This window comes from Colius striatus, chromosome 6 (assembly GCF_028858725.1).
Source record: "Colius striatus isolate bColStr4 chromosome 6, bColStr4.1.hap1, whole genome shotgun sequence".
Taxonomy (NCBI): domain Eukaryota; kingdom Metazoa; phylum Chordata; class Aves; order Coliiformes; family Coliidae; genus Colius; species Colius striatus.
Window position 1 is genome coordinate 2,099,155 of NC_084764.1, and position 13,142 is coordinate 2,112,296.

The 13,142-nt window shown below is 45.9% G+C and overlaps 1 protein-coding gene across 1 annotated transcript in view; it reads right to left on the reverse strand.

Annotated features, from left to right (window-relative positions):
- SPTBN5 (spectrin beta, non-erythrocytic 5) overlaps positions 1 to 13,142 on the reverse strand; it is an 83,427-nt gene that overhangs the window by 5,937 nt on the left and 64,348 nt on the right. Inside the window, exons 48-60 of the mRNA XM_061997925.1 lie at positions 12,819 to 12,965; positions 11,112 to 11,249; positions 10,184 to 10,440; positions 9,875 to 10,061; positions 8,864 to 9,076; positions 8,223 to 8,419; positions 7,074 to 7,278; positions 5,486 to 5,680; positions 4,361 to 4,516; positions 3,653 to 3,870; positions 2,090 to 2,279; positions 976 to 1,152; positions 60 to 164 (exon numbers count right to left, since the gene is read on the reverse strand). Coding sequence (XP_061853909.1) covers positions 60 to 164; positions 976 to 1,152; positions 2,090 to 2,279; positions 3,653 to 3,870; positions 4,361 to 4,516; positions 5,486 to 5,680; positions 7,074 to 7,278; positions 8,223 to 8,419; positions 8,864 to 9,076; positions 9,875 to 10,061; positions 10,184 to 10,440; positions 11,112 to 11,249; positions 12,819 to 12,965 — 2,385 coding nt within the window. The remainder of the gene's footprint in view (positions 1 to 59; positions 165 to 975; positions 1,153 to 2,089; positions 2,280 to 3,652; positions 3,871 to 4,360; positions 4,517 to 5,485; positions 5,681 to 7,073; positions 7,279 to 8,222; positions 8,420 to 8,863; positions 9,077 to 9,874; positions 10,062 to 10,183; positions 10,441 to 11,111; positions 11,250 to 12,818; positions 12,966 to 13,142) is intronic.

Here is a 13,142-nt window from a genome sequence, read left to right on the forward strand (position 1 = left end):
AATTCAAAGACCCAATCTTGCACTGGACACAGCTCATCAGCCTTCTACTGCTCTCTCACCTTAGTTTTCCTGCTGAGCTGAGCAAACTTCTCCTCTTGAGCTGCAAGCATCTTCTCAAAAGCATGGTGTTTCTTCAGTAACTCCTCTACTTCAGACACTGAGTCCTGCATGGAGAGATGATCAGACACAGAGGTCCAAAACCCATCAAAAGACATTAGGGCTGAGATTTTCAGATTTACCCAGATGATGATTCTGAAATGGTTGTTGTTGGATGCCTAACAGTCTGGTAGTGTGTGAAACAGCTTCATTTGCACTGGGAAAATCAATCTATCTGCTGTACATGGACATCACAACCTGCTGTTTTGGGGTATGAAGCTACATGGCACCATGGCTTCCAATTGCAACTCTTCACATACAGATGAAGTACTTGGATTCCAGCTTGCACTGTCCATAGGATTTATTCCTGCCCTACAACACATGCATTTTAAACCTCTGTCTTGCTCTTTGCAGGTGCCAGGACCTGAGTTTATGCCATTGTTTTCCCATCTTACAAAGCACCAGAGGACAGTCAACAACAAGGAAAACACCCCAAAGCAGAGATGCTGGTGTTTAAATAGAGATTTACAAGCCAGCTACTGAGCCATCTGTGCCAACCATTCTACTGCCCCACAGGAGGAGGTGAGGAAAACTCCTTTTTCCTTTGAAGCAGGCTCTCAGTGTGACAAGGAAGGTTGAAGCCTCTGCAAATTAGCTTATTATGTGGCAAAAAATACGGTCTGGAATCCTCCTCAGTCTTCCAGCTCCATGTAAAATGCAGCAACTGTCCTGGGCTCAGCCCTGTGAGGGGACAGAGCTCCTGCCCTTTGTAATCTCAAGGGTGCACTACTGTTTAGCCTGTAACTCCAGGCCTTAGCTGACTGGTGCTCCAGGCACCATGTGCATGCTGAGAGGCGTTTCAATGGTGTTGTTACTCACCCCATAGCTGGGATCTGACAGAAAGCTCTCCTTGGCAGCCAGCCATGCTTCTGCTTGTTCTAGCTCTCTGCGGAGCAATTGAATCTCCCAGTTTTCTTCATACAACTCTTTCCTCATGTCCCAGCTCTCCTTCACCTTCTTCATCAGCTCTGATAGTTCTAACAGCTTTTCTTCAATCTAGAAAAATAACATTAGCAATGGCAGGAGATGAAAAATGCAACCAGGCTTTCGTGTGGCAGGCAATTGCTGTGTCATCTGTCCTCAGGAGGCAGAAGATGACCTTTAGATAACTTTGTGGTGGTAACATTTGTGTAGAAAAGGTACCCAAGCCCTCATTTTTCTTGAATGCATTTAGCCTGGATGTTGGATAGCTATATATTAGAATTGCAGTCATATCCCACATAGTGCATGACCAACCTGCTGCTTTGTACTGCCCCATGATGAAACTTTACACCCAGGCAGTTTGTGTTACAGAACTAGTGAGAACCAGAAGGTACCACAAGTACCTGCCATTTGTGGCAAGGCAACAATGGGGAGGCCTTAAAGTGTGGAAAGGTCTCTTAATTCTTTCTACAGCAGCAGTAATGTAAACTTGCCTAGTGTCTGGGGGTGTTTTTCACAGTGTGATCTCTGCAGCTACAGCCAGTCCTGGGGAACACTGCAAAGGTTGAAGTCAAAAGGTTTCTAGCTAACAGGATGACTGAAAATTTAACCTTCTAACATATTTCTCAATGATGTATCTTCTAGTGCACTCAGGGACATCATCCTATAACTGGTGGCACTGGCAAGGATTTAATCCCAGGGTTTGTGTGGCCAAAGGCTAAATTCTCATTTACGTGGCACATCTTTTGTGTAGAAGAGTGAGAGCTCCTGACCCTCCCACACAGCCACAACCAATCCACTGACCATGGTCATCTTCAAAAGCACTTTTCAGAGGAGTAAGGGCTTCAAAAGGTGGGTTTTTTTAAGCATGTCACACGCAGTCTGCAGCTTTTAATACTAGAGAGCTTGAGTGTCCTGTTAAGTTCTTTGAAACAGGGACACAGCTGCAACTCCTCCCTGCTCAGTGTCTTCTGTGTTCACTCCTGTTTGCAAAATATTGAAGCCAACACACCTCCAGAGCCATGAAATGTCCATTCTTCATCAGGTCACCTCCTGCCCGCTGCATCTCTTCGTATTTTAGCCACTGCTTCTCTATCTCCCTCTTGTATTCCTCGTGGCGCTTGATGAGCAGTTCAGCTCCCAGGACGTCGTTTGCCAGCTCCTCAGATATCACCAGTGCATGCATCTCATTGGCCCAGGCCCTGTGGAACACAGTCAAAAGGGTATAAAGAGAAGGAATCTGAATGTGTTGGATACTCCTGAGTGCACCCAGCCCATGGTTGTGGACACATGCAGACAGACTCTGATCTGCTTGTGGAAGATGGGACTGTACAGACACAGTGAGGACGCCTCACTCGTGCATCTGTGGATTGTTATAACCTGACAGGATATTCCCAGTGCTGTTCCAACACAGAGCTGGTCAGAAAGGCAGCTGCAGCATCCACACATACTGAAGCAATGCATGTTCACCTCCTCAGAAGGACCTGCAGCTGCAAATGCCTGGCTGTACACATGTCCTGGACTTTTATCCATGGTCCAGGGACACAGAGACTTTAGTGTTGGATGGACATCTGGAAGTACCTCATATGCCTGCAGAGCACTCACTCACATGAAGCAGCATGTGGAGAGATACTTTTTAAGCAAAATATTGTACTCCATGAGCCTCAGCTGACACAATCCATGTCAAATAGTCTGCAGGAACCACTTTGCTGGCTCTATTCCTACTCCTGGCATGAATTAACTCTTCTATGAGCTGCATTGAATGAAAAGTGTCCATGTTTCTCCTGTGAGAAATCCTGATTAAAAACCCCACTCCTTCCATTAAAAAATGTATGCATTTGGATGCAAACAACATTAAAATGTCACATTCTGTCATTGGCATGCCACTTGGGAGTACAGTACAGCATCATCCCTCAGTTAGTCAGTGGTTTCACCAGGCCTCTGCTGACAGATACTTTGCCATAATTGATTTAAACAAAAGGAGACATTTAGCTCAACATAGCTTTAAAAAACAGAGGGTTTTGTAAATGCTGTGAACATTTGCCTTTCTTTTTCTAATTCACATAGAAACAGGGGAATCAAAGTCATAGAACTGCCTAGGGATTGGGTACTTGCAAAACACTGATGCCTGAGCAGAATGGAGAGGAGGGTGGATGCATCTGGGCAGTGGCATTAAATACATGTCTGCAAAACACCTTCAGCACTTGGGCAAGTGCTGGCCTGTTCTAGAAGGTTATCCTGGCCCATTCTAGAAGGGAGCTGCTTCAGCTCTGAACAGAATGGGTACTGGTACCTGTGCAGGTTTATAGGTTATTGAGCCTCCTCCATTCTCCTACAGAATCAACAGTATTTTCAGCTGGATTTGTGGGAATACCCAATCTACACAGTCTAAAAGTTGTCATGGACACTGTGCTGAGTGGTCACCTCTGATCTGTGCCACATTTTGTGAAGTGCTGCTGAGAAGATGCCAGGTAGTATTGTGCAAAGGAATTTGCAGGTAGGGCTTGTGATTTGGGTGCCATTTAGAAAATCCTGTAGGGCAAAGACCAAATACATCAGCAGAACACAAACATACATCATCTCCCTGCAGTCATTGAAGTACAGCTGGACTTGTTCTGCCTGGCTCAATCTTTTCTTCCTCTCCAGAAACTTCTTATCCAGGTTTTGCCAGCACTCCTCCACCTCTGTGAGTCTGTCCATGATGTTCTCCTTGACTTGAGGGTACGTGCGGCTGAGATGCCAAGCCTCTCCTCGAATCCGTTCCAGCTCTTTCATGATGGCTCCTAGATCTCTCTGGAGCAGAGACAGAGTTGATTGTAAGACCAAATCCCTACTTCCATCAATCAAAAGCAGATATTAAAGATGGTGCAGATCTGGCTGCACAGAGGCTAGAAAATGCTCTGTCCCCTCACTTTCCTCCTAATGTCTTTTAACATTCATCATCAAGAACCAAAGCAGCTTCTTTAGATGTGACTGATTGTCTTGAGAACTGCAGAGCTACTACTCCTGTAGTTCAGGTGACACCTTTGCAATTGCAACACCAATATGGACTAGTTTTCAGATGAGAAGCAGAGCAGAAGCAGCATGCCATCATCACAGTGTTACCAGCGGGAGGCAACGACCCGCTTCTGTGAGCACAAAGTGTAGTTCAAGGGTGGGTTGGGGGGAAATCTGCCTCTTGTTGGCCTGCAAACAAGACACTTGAGAGGATTTCAAAGCAATTGTTCTCTTTTTAAAGTCTATTTATACTTCTGTGCCACTGCTTCAGGACAGATCCTCTTACCTCCACTCCCTCGAGCTGGCGGAGCAGTGTCTGTACACCTGGCAGATCATATCCATAATCTTCTATATCCACCACTGCCTCTTTCTCCTGCATCCAGCCCTTTACTTCATCCACGTTGTGATCATACTGGTGAACTTGCTGTGCTGCTCTTAGATTCTGGGATAAGGAAACAGTGTAATGGTAATACTATAGATGACATCTGCAATCCTACTGTGACTTAATGCAGCACAGACTCAACAAGAGTGGGAGTGAAACACATTCCATTAGGTCACCTGAAAGTGAGGTGTTCAAGCTAATCTAATGTCCCCAAGTTCTTTTTGTCAATGGAAAGACACAGGATGTCTCCAAAGAGCAGTTTATCCCCATGTGAGGTGAATGATGAAGATGGATGGAGAGCATGAATTCCCTTCTAAAGGGCTCTCAGGCACAGAAAGTAATTGAATCACAGAAAGCCTAAACTGCAAACAGCAGGAAAAAGAAGAGAGATAGGTGAAAAATCAGGGTTGTTTTTAAATGAGAGATTAAGAAATGCTCTATTTTCTATTCAAACTATATATTAACAGTTGTTGTGCAGTAACTGCTGCTCACAGACAACAGTGGGCTTGAGTTACTTCATCAGCACCTATGTAATGGCAGTGAAATAAAGGAGGGCGTTTGACATTTTAGTTTCTCCTTAATACAGACAAAAATATTGAGTTCTATGTGTTCTCTATCACCTGCTCTCCATCATTCCCCTTCTGTGGCTTCAAGTAACCAGCTCAGTAAAATGAGCTGGAGCATTAAGATCTGTTGAATAAGCTGAAGTAGTTGAGTAATGAACCCAATGAATGCCAGCAGCAGCCTCCTGGTAGTGGCTGTAAACCATTAGGGTGGTTTAGTTATTCAAGAAACCAGAGCTAGCAGTGAATTAAGGAAAACACAATTACTCTAGGCTGATAAATGTCTTTAAACCTTGCCAGGAACAATAGTTATAAAGGGGAAAATGGATCAAGAATGAACAGAAGAGAAACTACTTTCCAAACCCTTGTGTTTCAACATGAGCAATGCACTGGTTTGGGAAAGGAAGAAGATGTGAGGAACTGCAAAGAGTTCAGTGCCCTAGTCTTAGTCTCTCATGTTTCCTACCTCAGTCCTTGTCTGGATGGCATGGCAGAGTCTCTCCCACGTCTCATTGATTTGCTTTGCTCTTTTCTGGATAACATCCATCTTGCTGTGGCCCTCCTTCTCTAGCTTAGATGCCAGCTCGTTGAAGGAGACGACTTTGGAATGTCCCAGAGGTTTCACCTCATTTACAAAATCCTTAAACTTCTTCTCCAGCACCTGAGGGAGAAATGGGGACACAGACTTAGGCACCAGAATTTCTGCCTACCTCTGAAGAGGCAGAAGGAAGCACTTTCTCTCTACTGTGTAACACAAAAGCTGTGTTTTGCAGTCTACAAGCATAAATCTCGTGATAAAGCCAACTGACCTGGAGTCAGGAGGCAGCATCTCTTGTCTTGATTGTGTAACATCATATGTCACAGGGCAAAAACCATCCCTGTCCTGACAAACAGGAGCTGCACTGATCAAAAGCTGAGAAACAGAACCTGGCAGGCTGTCCACATGTGCAGCAGTTGTTGAGGAGTGGACACTATAAATTACACCTCTCTGCTCTGTGTGCCCAGAGGAGAAATTTGTCCTTGGAATCAGCAGAGGTGTGAGCAATGCATCCATAGCAATCAGCAGCTAGAGGTGTAAACACTGCACCCACTGCAATCAGCAGCCAGAGGTGTGAACACTGCACCCACTGCAATCAGCAGCCAGAGGTGTGAACACTGCACCCACTGCAATCAGCAGCCAGAGGTGTGAACAATGCATTCATAGCAATCAGCAGCTAGAGGTGTGAGCAATGCATCCATAGCAATCAGCAGCTAGAGGTGTGAAAAATGCATCCATAGCAATCAGCAGCTAGAGGTGTGAACAATGCATTCATAGCAATCAGCAGCCAGAGGTGTGAACACTGCATCCATAGCAATCAGCAGCCAGAGGTGTGAACAATGCATTCATAGCAATCAGCAGCTAGAGGTGTGAACACTGCACCCACTGAAATCAGCAGCTAGAGGTGTGAACAATGCATCCATAGCAATCAGCAGCTAGAGGTGTGAACAATGCATCCATAGCAATCAGCAGCTAGAGGTGTGAACAATGCATTCATAGCAATCAGCAGCTAGAGGTGTGAACAATGCATCCATAGCAATCAGCAGCCAGAGGTGTGAACAATGCATCCATAGCAATCAGCAGCCAGAGGTGTGAACAATGCATCCATAGCAATCAGCAGCTAGAGGTGTGAGCAACGCATCCATAGCAATCAGCAGCCAGAGGTGTGAACAATGCATCCACGTGCTTTCCTAAATTATTGCAAGACCATGGCCCTGGTCATGTCAAATTGTTGGGCCCTGTCAACATCATAATCAGTGCACTGATCTCACCTCATTCCAAGAAAAAAAGGGTTCACTTTCTGCTGCTCCTGACCTTTCCTGTTGGAGGATTCTGCCTCAGAGAGCCCTGCCTAAGCAGACAGAAACCAGTCTGAGCTCTTGCTGCAGACATAACTGCTTTGCTCCGGGTTTTTTTGTCACTGTAACACATTTCACTGTCAGCAGCTACACAAAAACTGCAGCAAATAGATTCCTGCTTTGCCACACAACACATACAGCACCTTTTCTTCTTTTACCTCAACATCCTCTAGGTCCTGCCCATAGTCATCAGACTCTGCTACAGTCTGTTTACTGGAAAGCCAAGCATCCACCAGCTGGAATTCTCTTTCAAACTGATAGAGCTGGAATTGCTCTTGCAGGTGCTTTCTCTGGGTCTCGGCCTTCTGGAGGAGAGACTGATAGTCTGCTAGGATGCCCTGGAGCTTTGAAAGTATGGTTGGGCTGCAGAGAAGAAGAATCAGAAAGTTGCCTTTGTTTTACTATTGGGTTTTTTGAACATTGTCTTTTCTGACAGGTTAAATCTCCAACACCTTCAAAATACAAAAGGGACCCAGATAACATCATGGAGTGAGTCGTGCCAAGCCATGAAACCCAGCTAGATCAGGAAATTAAAGGATCTTGGATGAACTTCTGCTCTGTTAACTTCCTCCTCCTCAGATATAAAAGCAAACCAGGGAACTGACCAGAATGTCCATTTCCTTCCCCAAGCACAGAGGGGTTTTTTGAGCCTCTATCACAGAGTCATTTAGGTTGGAAAAGACCTTTGAGATCATCAAGTCCAACCATTAACCCAGCACTGCCACATCCACCACTAAACCGTGTCCCTCAGTGCCATGTCTTTTGAATACTTCCAGGGATGGTGACTGAACCACTTCCCTGGGCAGCCTGTGCCACTGTTTAACAACCCTTTCAGTGAAAAGGTCTTCCTGGCACTTGGCCTAGTTGAGCCTCATACAATTGGCTTCAGCCCATTGCTCCAGCCTGTCCAGGTCCCCCTGTAGAGCCTCCCTGCCCTCAATTAGAACAACCCTCTGGCCCAGCTTGGTGCTGTCTGCAAGGTTAATGAGGTGCATTCCATCCTTTCATCCAGATCATTGCTAAAGACACTAAAAAGACCAAATGATGGAATGGTAAATGAGAACTAGATGATAGCTCCTGGGAACAGACAATGGACAAACTGGTCTGCACTGAGTGGCCTGTTGTTAAAAAGAACCAGTCATGAACACATTCACACAACCATCAAGCTTTTTGGGGGCTGATGAGTGTGTGTGGTGCTGGGGAAGGAGGGACTTCATATATCTGAATGAGCCAGCAAACAGCTACTGAAGGTTGGACTTTTCTGGTTCTGTTACACCAGCAGCAGAAGCCTATTTTTACTTTCCTACCTCTCTGGGCTGCCTTTGTTTATTAAGCTGGCTCCTGTCTCCTGGACTTTCTCGATCCGGGGCCTGAAGCCATCCATGTCCAGCTTGGTAGCTTCGAGTTTACGAAGCAAAGCTTGTGTGGATTCTTCATTCTTCCCATAATCAGAGGTCTCCAGAATGAAGCTCCTCTCTGCCAGCCATGCCTCCACCTCCAGGAGCTGCATAAAAGACAATCATAGAATCTCAAGGGCTGGAAGGGACCTCAAAAGATCATCCAGTGCAACTCCCCCTGCCAGAGCAGGATCCACCCAGAGAGGCCTGAACACAGTTGTGATTTAGGGCAAGAAAAAGAAAACTGGGAGGCAGCAGTGCCCAAGGAGCCACATCAGTGAGAGCAGAAAGCACCTGAGGTGCCTTCCTGTAATGCAATCTGGCAGACACTGTCAAAAAAGCGTCTATCCAGAACCAGTAATGGTGGTTGCATGTTTATCCTTCACTGCAATAAGATGGAAAAGTAACTTATTCCTCCTCTGTATCCATATTTAGCAGCTAAAGCAGCCCAGCAGGGACTCTGCTCCCACCTCAGCACTTGCATCCATTCATCAATAGTGTTCTTTTAAGCAAAGGGAGACCAAAATCAATCTCTCATGAACCATCTTTACCTCATTCAGGAAGAGATGGGCCTCATATGACTCCATGAGTCTCTGTCTCCTCTCTTGAGCCTCTGCTTTCAAGGTTTCTACAGAAGTCTCAAGCTCCTTGAGATGCTCCATGATCTTGCGAGAGGCCGAGTGGCCTCCCCTGACCAGTTTCTGCCCCGTGCTGAGCACAGCTTTGGTCAAAGCATCCCGGCTGCTTATCTCATTCTCCAGGTTCTGGGAAGAGAAGAGGAAAATGCCAGACCACAATTAAAACCTGTAGAGATTGTTCACACCAGACAGTGTAGTTATAATTCCATCATAAATGTAGTTTCCTCACACAAAGGATGGGTCAGAGATGCAAAAATGAAACACAACCCTGAAGTTTGGATCTTGGTGTGCATCCACCTCAGAGTGTGGAGGGAAGAGGTTCTAACCCACAAACCTCTTATCTGTAGTCACTTATAGTCACTTGCACCACATTTACATGGTGTTTCTTGATGCAGTAATTCAGCAAAGCTACCACTGGTCAGCTAAAGATCATCACAATATGCTGTTAAGTCCTTTCCTCCAGAGCAGAAAGAGTTTTGGGGAAAGATGTTTTCCTGGGAGCAAATTTTGAGCCACTTGAGCAATGAGCTTGCTTGGATGTACCTACTCAGTTTCAAAGCCTATTCCTTAGGACCTCTGTTACCCAAAGAAGCTGGCAGCATGGACAACAGCTTGTAAAGTCTGTCTTGCAGAGGCCAGGATTTTAACTCAGTCCACAGAAAGCACCAAGGTGTCCACAGAAGAGTGGATGGTGTGGCATCTACACCAATGCAATGTTAAGCAGTGTGGAATCCCACATGTTACCAAGCCATGGACATACATATCCTTTGGAAAATGCCATTGTTGTCACACAAGGGTCAGAGTAACCCCTGGCATCACGATATCTGTTAGCCAAAGCACAGCAGACCAAGTTTGCCAGAGGCAGATTGGATTCTGTGTTCTCTCTTGTTCTAAAGACTGAGAATGGTTCTCACATCACATTACCTGGTGCTTTTCTTGTAGGCTCTGAACAGTTGCCAGGGATTGGCCATAATCCTTGGAGGAAGCCACGGGGAGCTTCTCGTGAACCCAGGCCAGCTCCTCATCCACATCTCGGAAGAACTGGTACTGAAGTCTGCTGGCCTCCAGACTCCCACGTTTCTCCTGCAGAGGATCACGGAGGCTTTTGTATCTGCAGGTTTCAAAGTAGAGCCCAGTGAGGACCACTGATCAATAAGGAATTCTTTAAAATGCAGGGAAAAGCTGATCAAAGTAGGAAAAAGATGGCAGGAGACAGGCCAGGCACTTACACACCTCTGCACCAGTTGGTCCACTCTCTCTTCTAGTTCGTCAGCAAGGAAATGTTTCTCCTTCTGGAACTGCTGAGCTGTGACCACAAGCTCTTGCAGCCTATCCCTGTGGCCAGCAATATCTTCTTCCAGTTCCTCTTGTTTCTTCAGGTGACTGTTCAAAACCACCAGATCATTGTGACTGTATGGTGCTTTCAGCTCATGTTCCACATCTTCCAGCCATTTCTCCATATCCTCCACGCTGCGCTGGAAATGAAGGCCCTGAGGACAAGCGAGGAGAAAAGATCATTCAAACCTCTGGGACAGGTGATAGGATAGAAAAATCTTGGCTGCTTTCAGAAAGAATGACACACAAACACAGTGCTCAGCCATCCTCAGTGCTCAGCTCCTCCCAGACACGATGGTGGTTCCAAATGAAGAAGAGAATTCAGTTAGAGCCAACGCCACAAGTGCAGAGAGCTTCAAGGGCTAATCTTCCACAGATCATGAACACAATGCCTTAAAAGGAAACCACTGAAAGGGAGAGCTCTGTTTTATACCCACAGTCTGATAGCCTGTGCAAAACTGACAGTTATGAGAAACCAGGTGCCTAGAGATAGAGGGATGAGGAGCAAGTGTGGGCTCCTTTTTCAAGGAGTTGGAGAAAAGCTGCAGAGAGAGAGCATGTGTGAGAGAAAACACTTCCCTCTATCCCTCTCTGCAATCCTCATCTAAACCAGCAGCAGCAAACAGAAAGGAACACAGCCTACAAATCCTTTTCCTTCCCTAGGGATCTCCACTTATGCTGCTGATCAGCTCACACTTGGCAGTTTCTCTGCTCTAATGGCCTTGAGGAATCGAGTCTGGTGGTGACACATTCATCACAGCAAGGCAGCTGTGCTGTGTCTGCAAATGGCACAGGGATCCCACCACTGGCAACCCTGTTAAATTACCTTGTAAGCATCCTGCAGCTTGGCCCTTTTGTCCTGGCAACTTGCTAGCAGTTCCTCCCAGAGCTCTTCCATCTCTTGTAGTCTGGACTGAATGGCTTCAGGAGCATGGTGCCTCTCACGGAGCATCTTCTCCCCTTCCTGTAGCAGACAGAACAGGGAAAATGTTCTTCCTTTGCTGAATGCACCAGAATACGTCCCCTTTGCCTCCATAAACAAAGCCTACTGGCACTGCTATGTAAAGGGGCAGCTGCAGTCATCCCTTCCTATATGTAGGACATAACAGGCTGGAGAGACAGAGAAAAACTAGATAAAGGTGAAATACTGATTGAAACTAGGGCAGAGGCAGATTTTCCTGCTTTTGTGGTCTCTAAAATGATTTGAAATGCTAGAAGACTATGTTAGAAGACAAAGAGTAAAGAGAATCCTCATCATGCAGCAGCCACATCACCTACAAGCTGTCAGTTTGCAGGCACTCCATTCTGTCTGTGATGGCCCACATTGTATGGTCACTGCTGGAGGTTGCACAGCCACCAATCCTTTTCTGTCCCCTTCCTTGCATGTGAAGAGAGAACTGTCTCATACAAGTGAACCACTGTGTGAGACAATAAAAGCTCTTTTAACCACATAGCTTTGTACCACTGTATGATGTGATAAACATATATCTGCACTTCTAATCCCTGACCTGCAGCTGCTTCACAGCTTGGCAGAGGAAGAGGCAGAGGAGACACACAGCAGGACATCTGTCAGGTAGAATGGCCTGCAGGTATCATAGAATCATAGAATGGCAGGGGTTGGAGGAGACCTTTAGAGGTCATCCAGTCCAGGTAGATACTTAATCTGGGACCAAGTTTGCTTGTAAGTGTTCTTTTTGCTTTTCCTAAGGAGCTTTTTCTAAGGGTAATCCCAAAGACAAAAAACAGGGCATCAAAAAATGAATGAGACTGTGCAGACAACTCTTGAGAGAGAATTCCAAGCCCACCCTTTAACCCCCTCTTGTATCTGCACACAGGGGGGTTAAAAAGGTTTTAAAAATGAACCAAAATGAAAACAAAGAAGGATTTTACAGTACTGGATGTGAGTCCAGGGAGGGAATCTGCCTTTAATGCTTAGTTATCTATTGCAAAATACAGCTAGTAAGTGCTATGCTGAAAATAAGATTAATTAACATGTAACAGTCTGTCCTTCCAGCCTCATCATCTGATCACAGCTTCTGCCAAGCAGCTTGTGACAAAGCTTGTCACACTTCCCTCCTATCTCTCCTACCAGCATGCCTCTGCAAAGGCAGTGCTTCAAAACTCTTCTTCATCTTTTTTCAGCTGGATTAATCTTATCTGACCTCTTGAAGTTGTGTATCCAGTCAGGTAGGTTCTCTGATGGGAAGAAACAGATGTACCTAGTGCAATTCACCCCAGAGAGAAGTCCCTAAAGGCAGTGGATTGAGTCCTTCCTTGAAAGCACCCATCTCTTTCCATTGCATGCACAGTGTATATAGAAACAAGCTCCCACTAGACAGTAAGAGAGGGGTTGAAAGAAACCAATAGACATAGAAAATCCTTGATAGACTAAAAGAGTGAGCTTCCCAGTTCCCTCAGAGACAACATGAGCAATGACTCCCCCTCACTTGTTTGAGATGGCTGTAACTCAGACTGCCTACAGAGTCTTTCCTGCCTGCTGCCCACCCTTGCCCATCAACCCCACTTCTCTCACTGATTTGATGGAGTCCAGGCGATTCCTGTTGGCCATGATCTCTGCTTGGAACGTCTGGTGCTTCTGCAGTTTGGTTGGGAGATTGCTTGGATCCTTCCAGCTATCATCCTGGGCAATGCTATTCTTCTCATTGATCCAGGCAGCCACCTTTGGGGAGGACAGAAGTAGACAAAACCTTCAGAGAGTTTCTCCAGCTCCAACCTGCAGGTCTCTCCTCTAATATGTATAAACCATAGGACTAGTGAGGAGGGACACAAATGGGTTGTCCTTCTGGGGTTCTGCTTCCCTAAGCTCCTGTCTTTCATGATGAAGTTACCCCTCTAT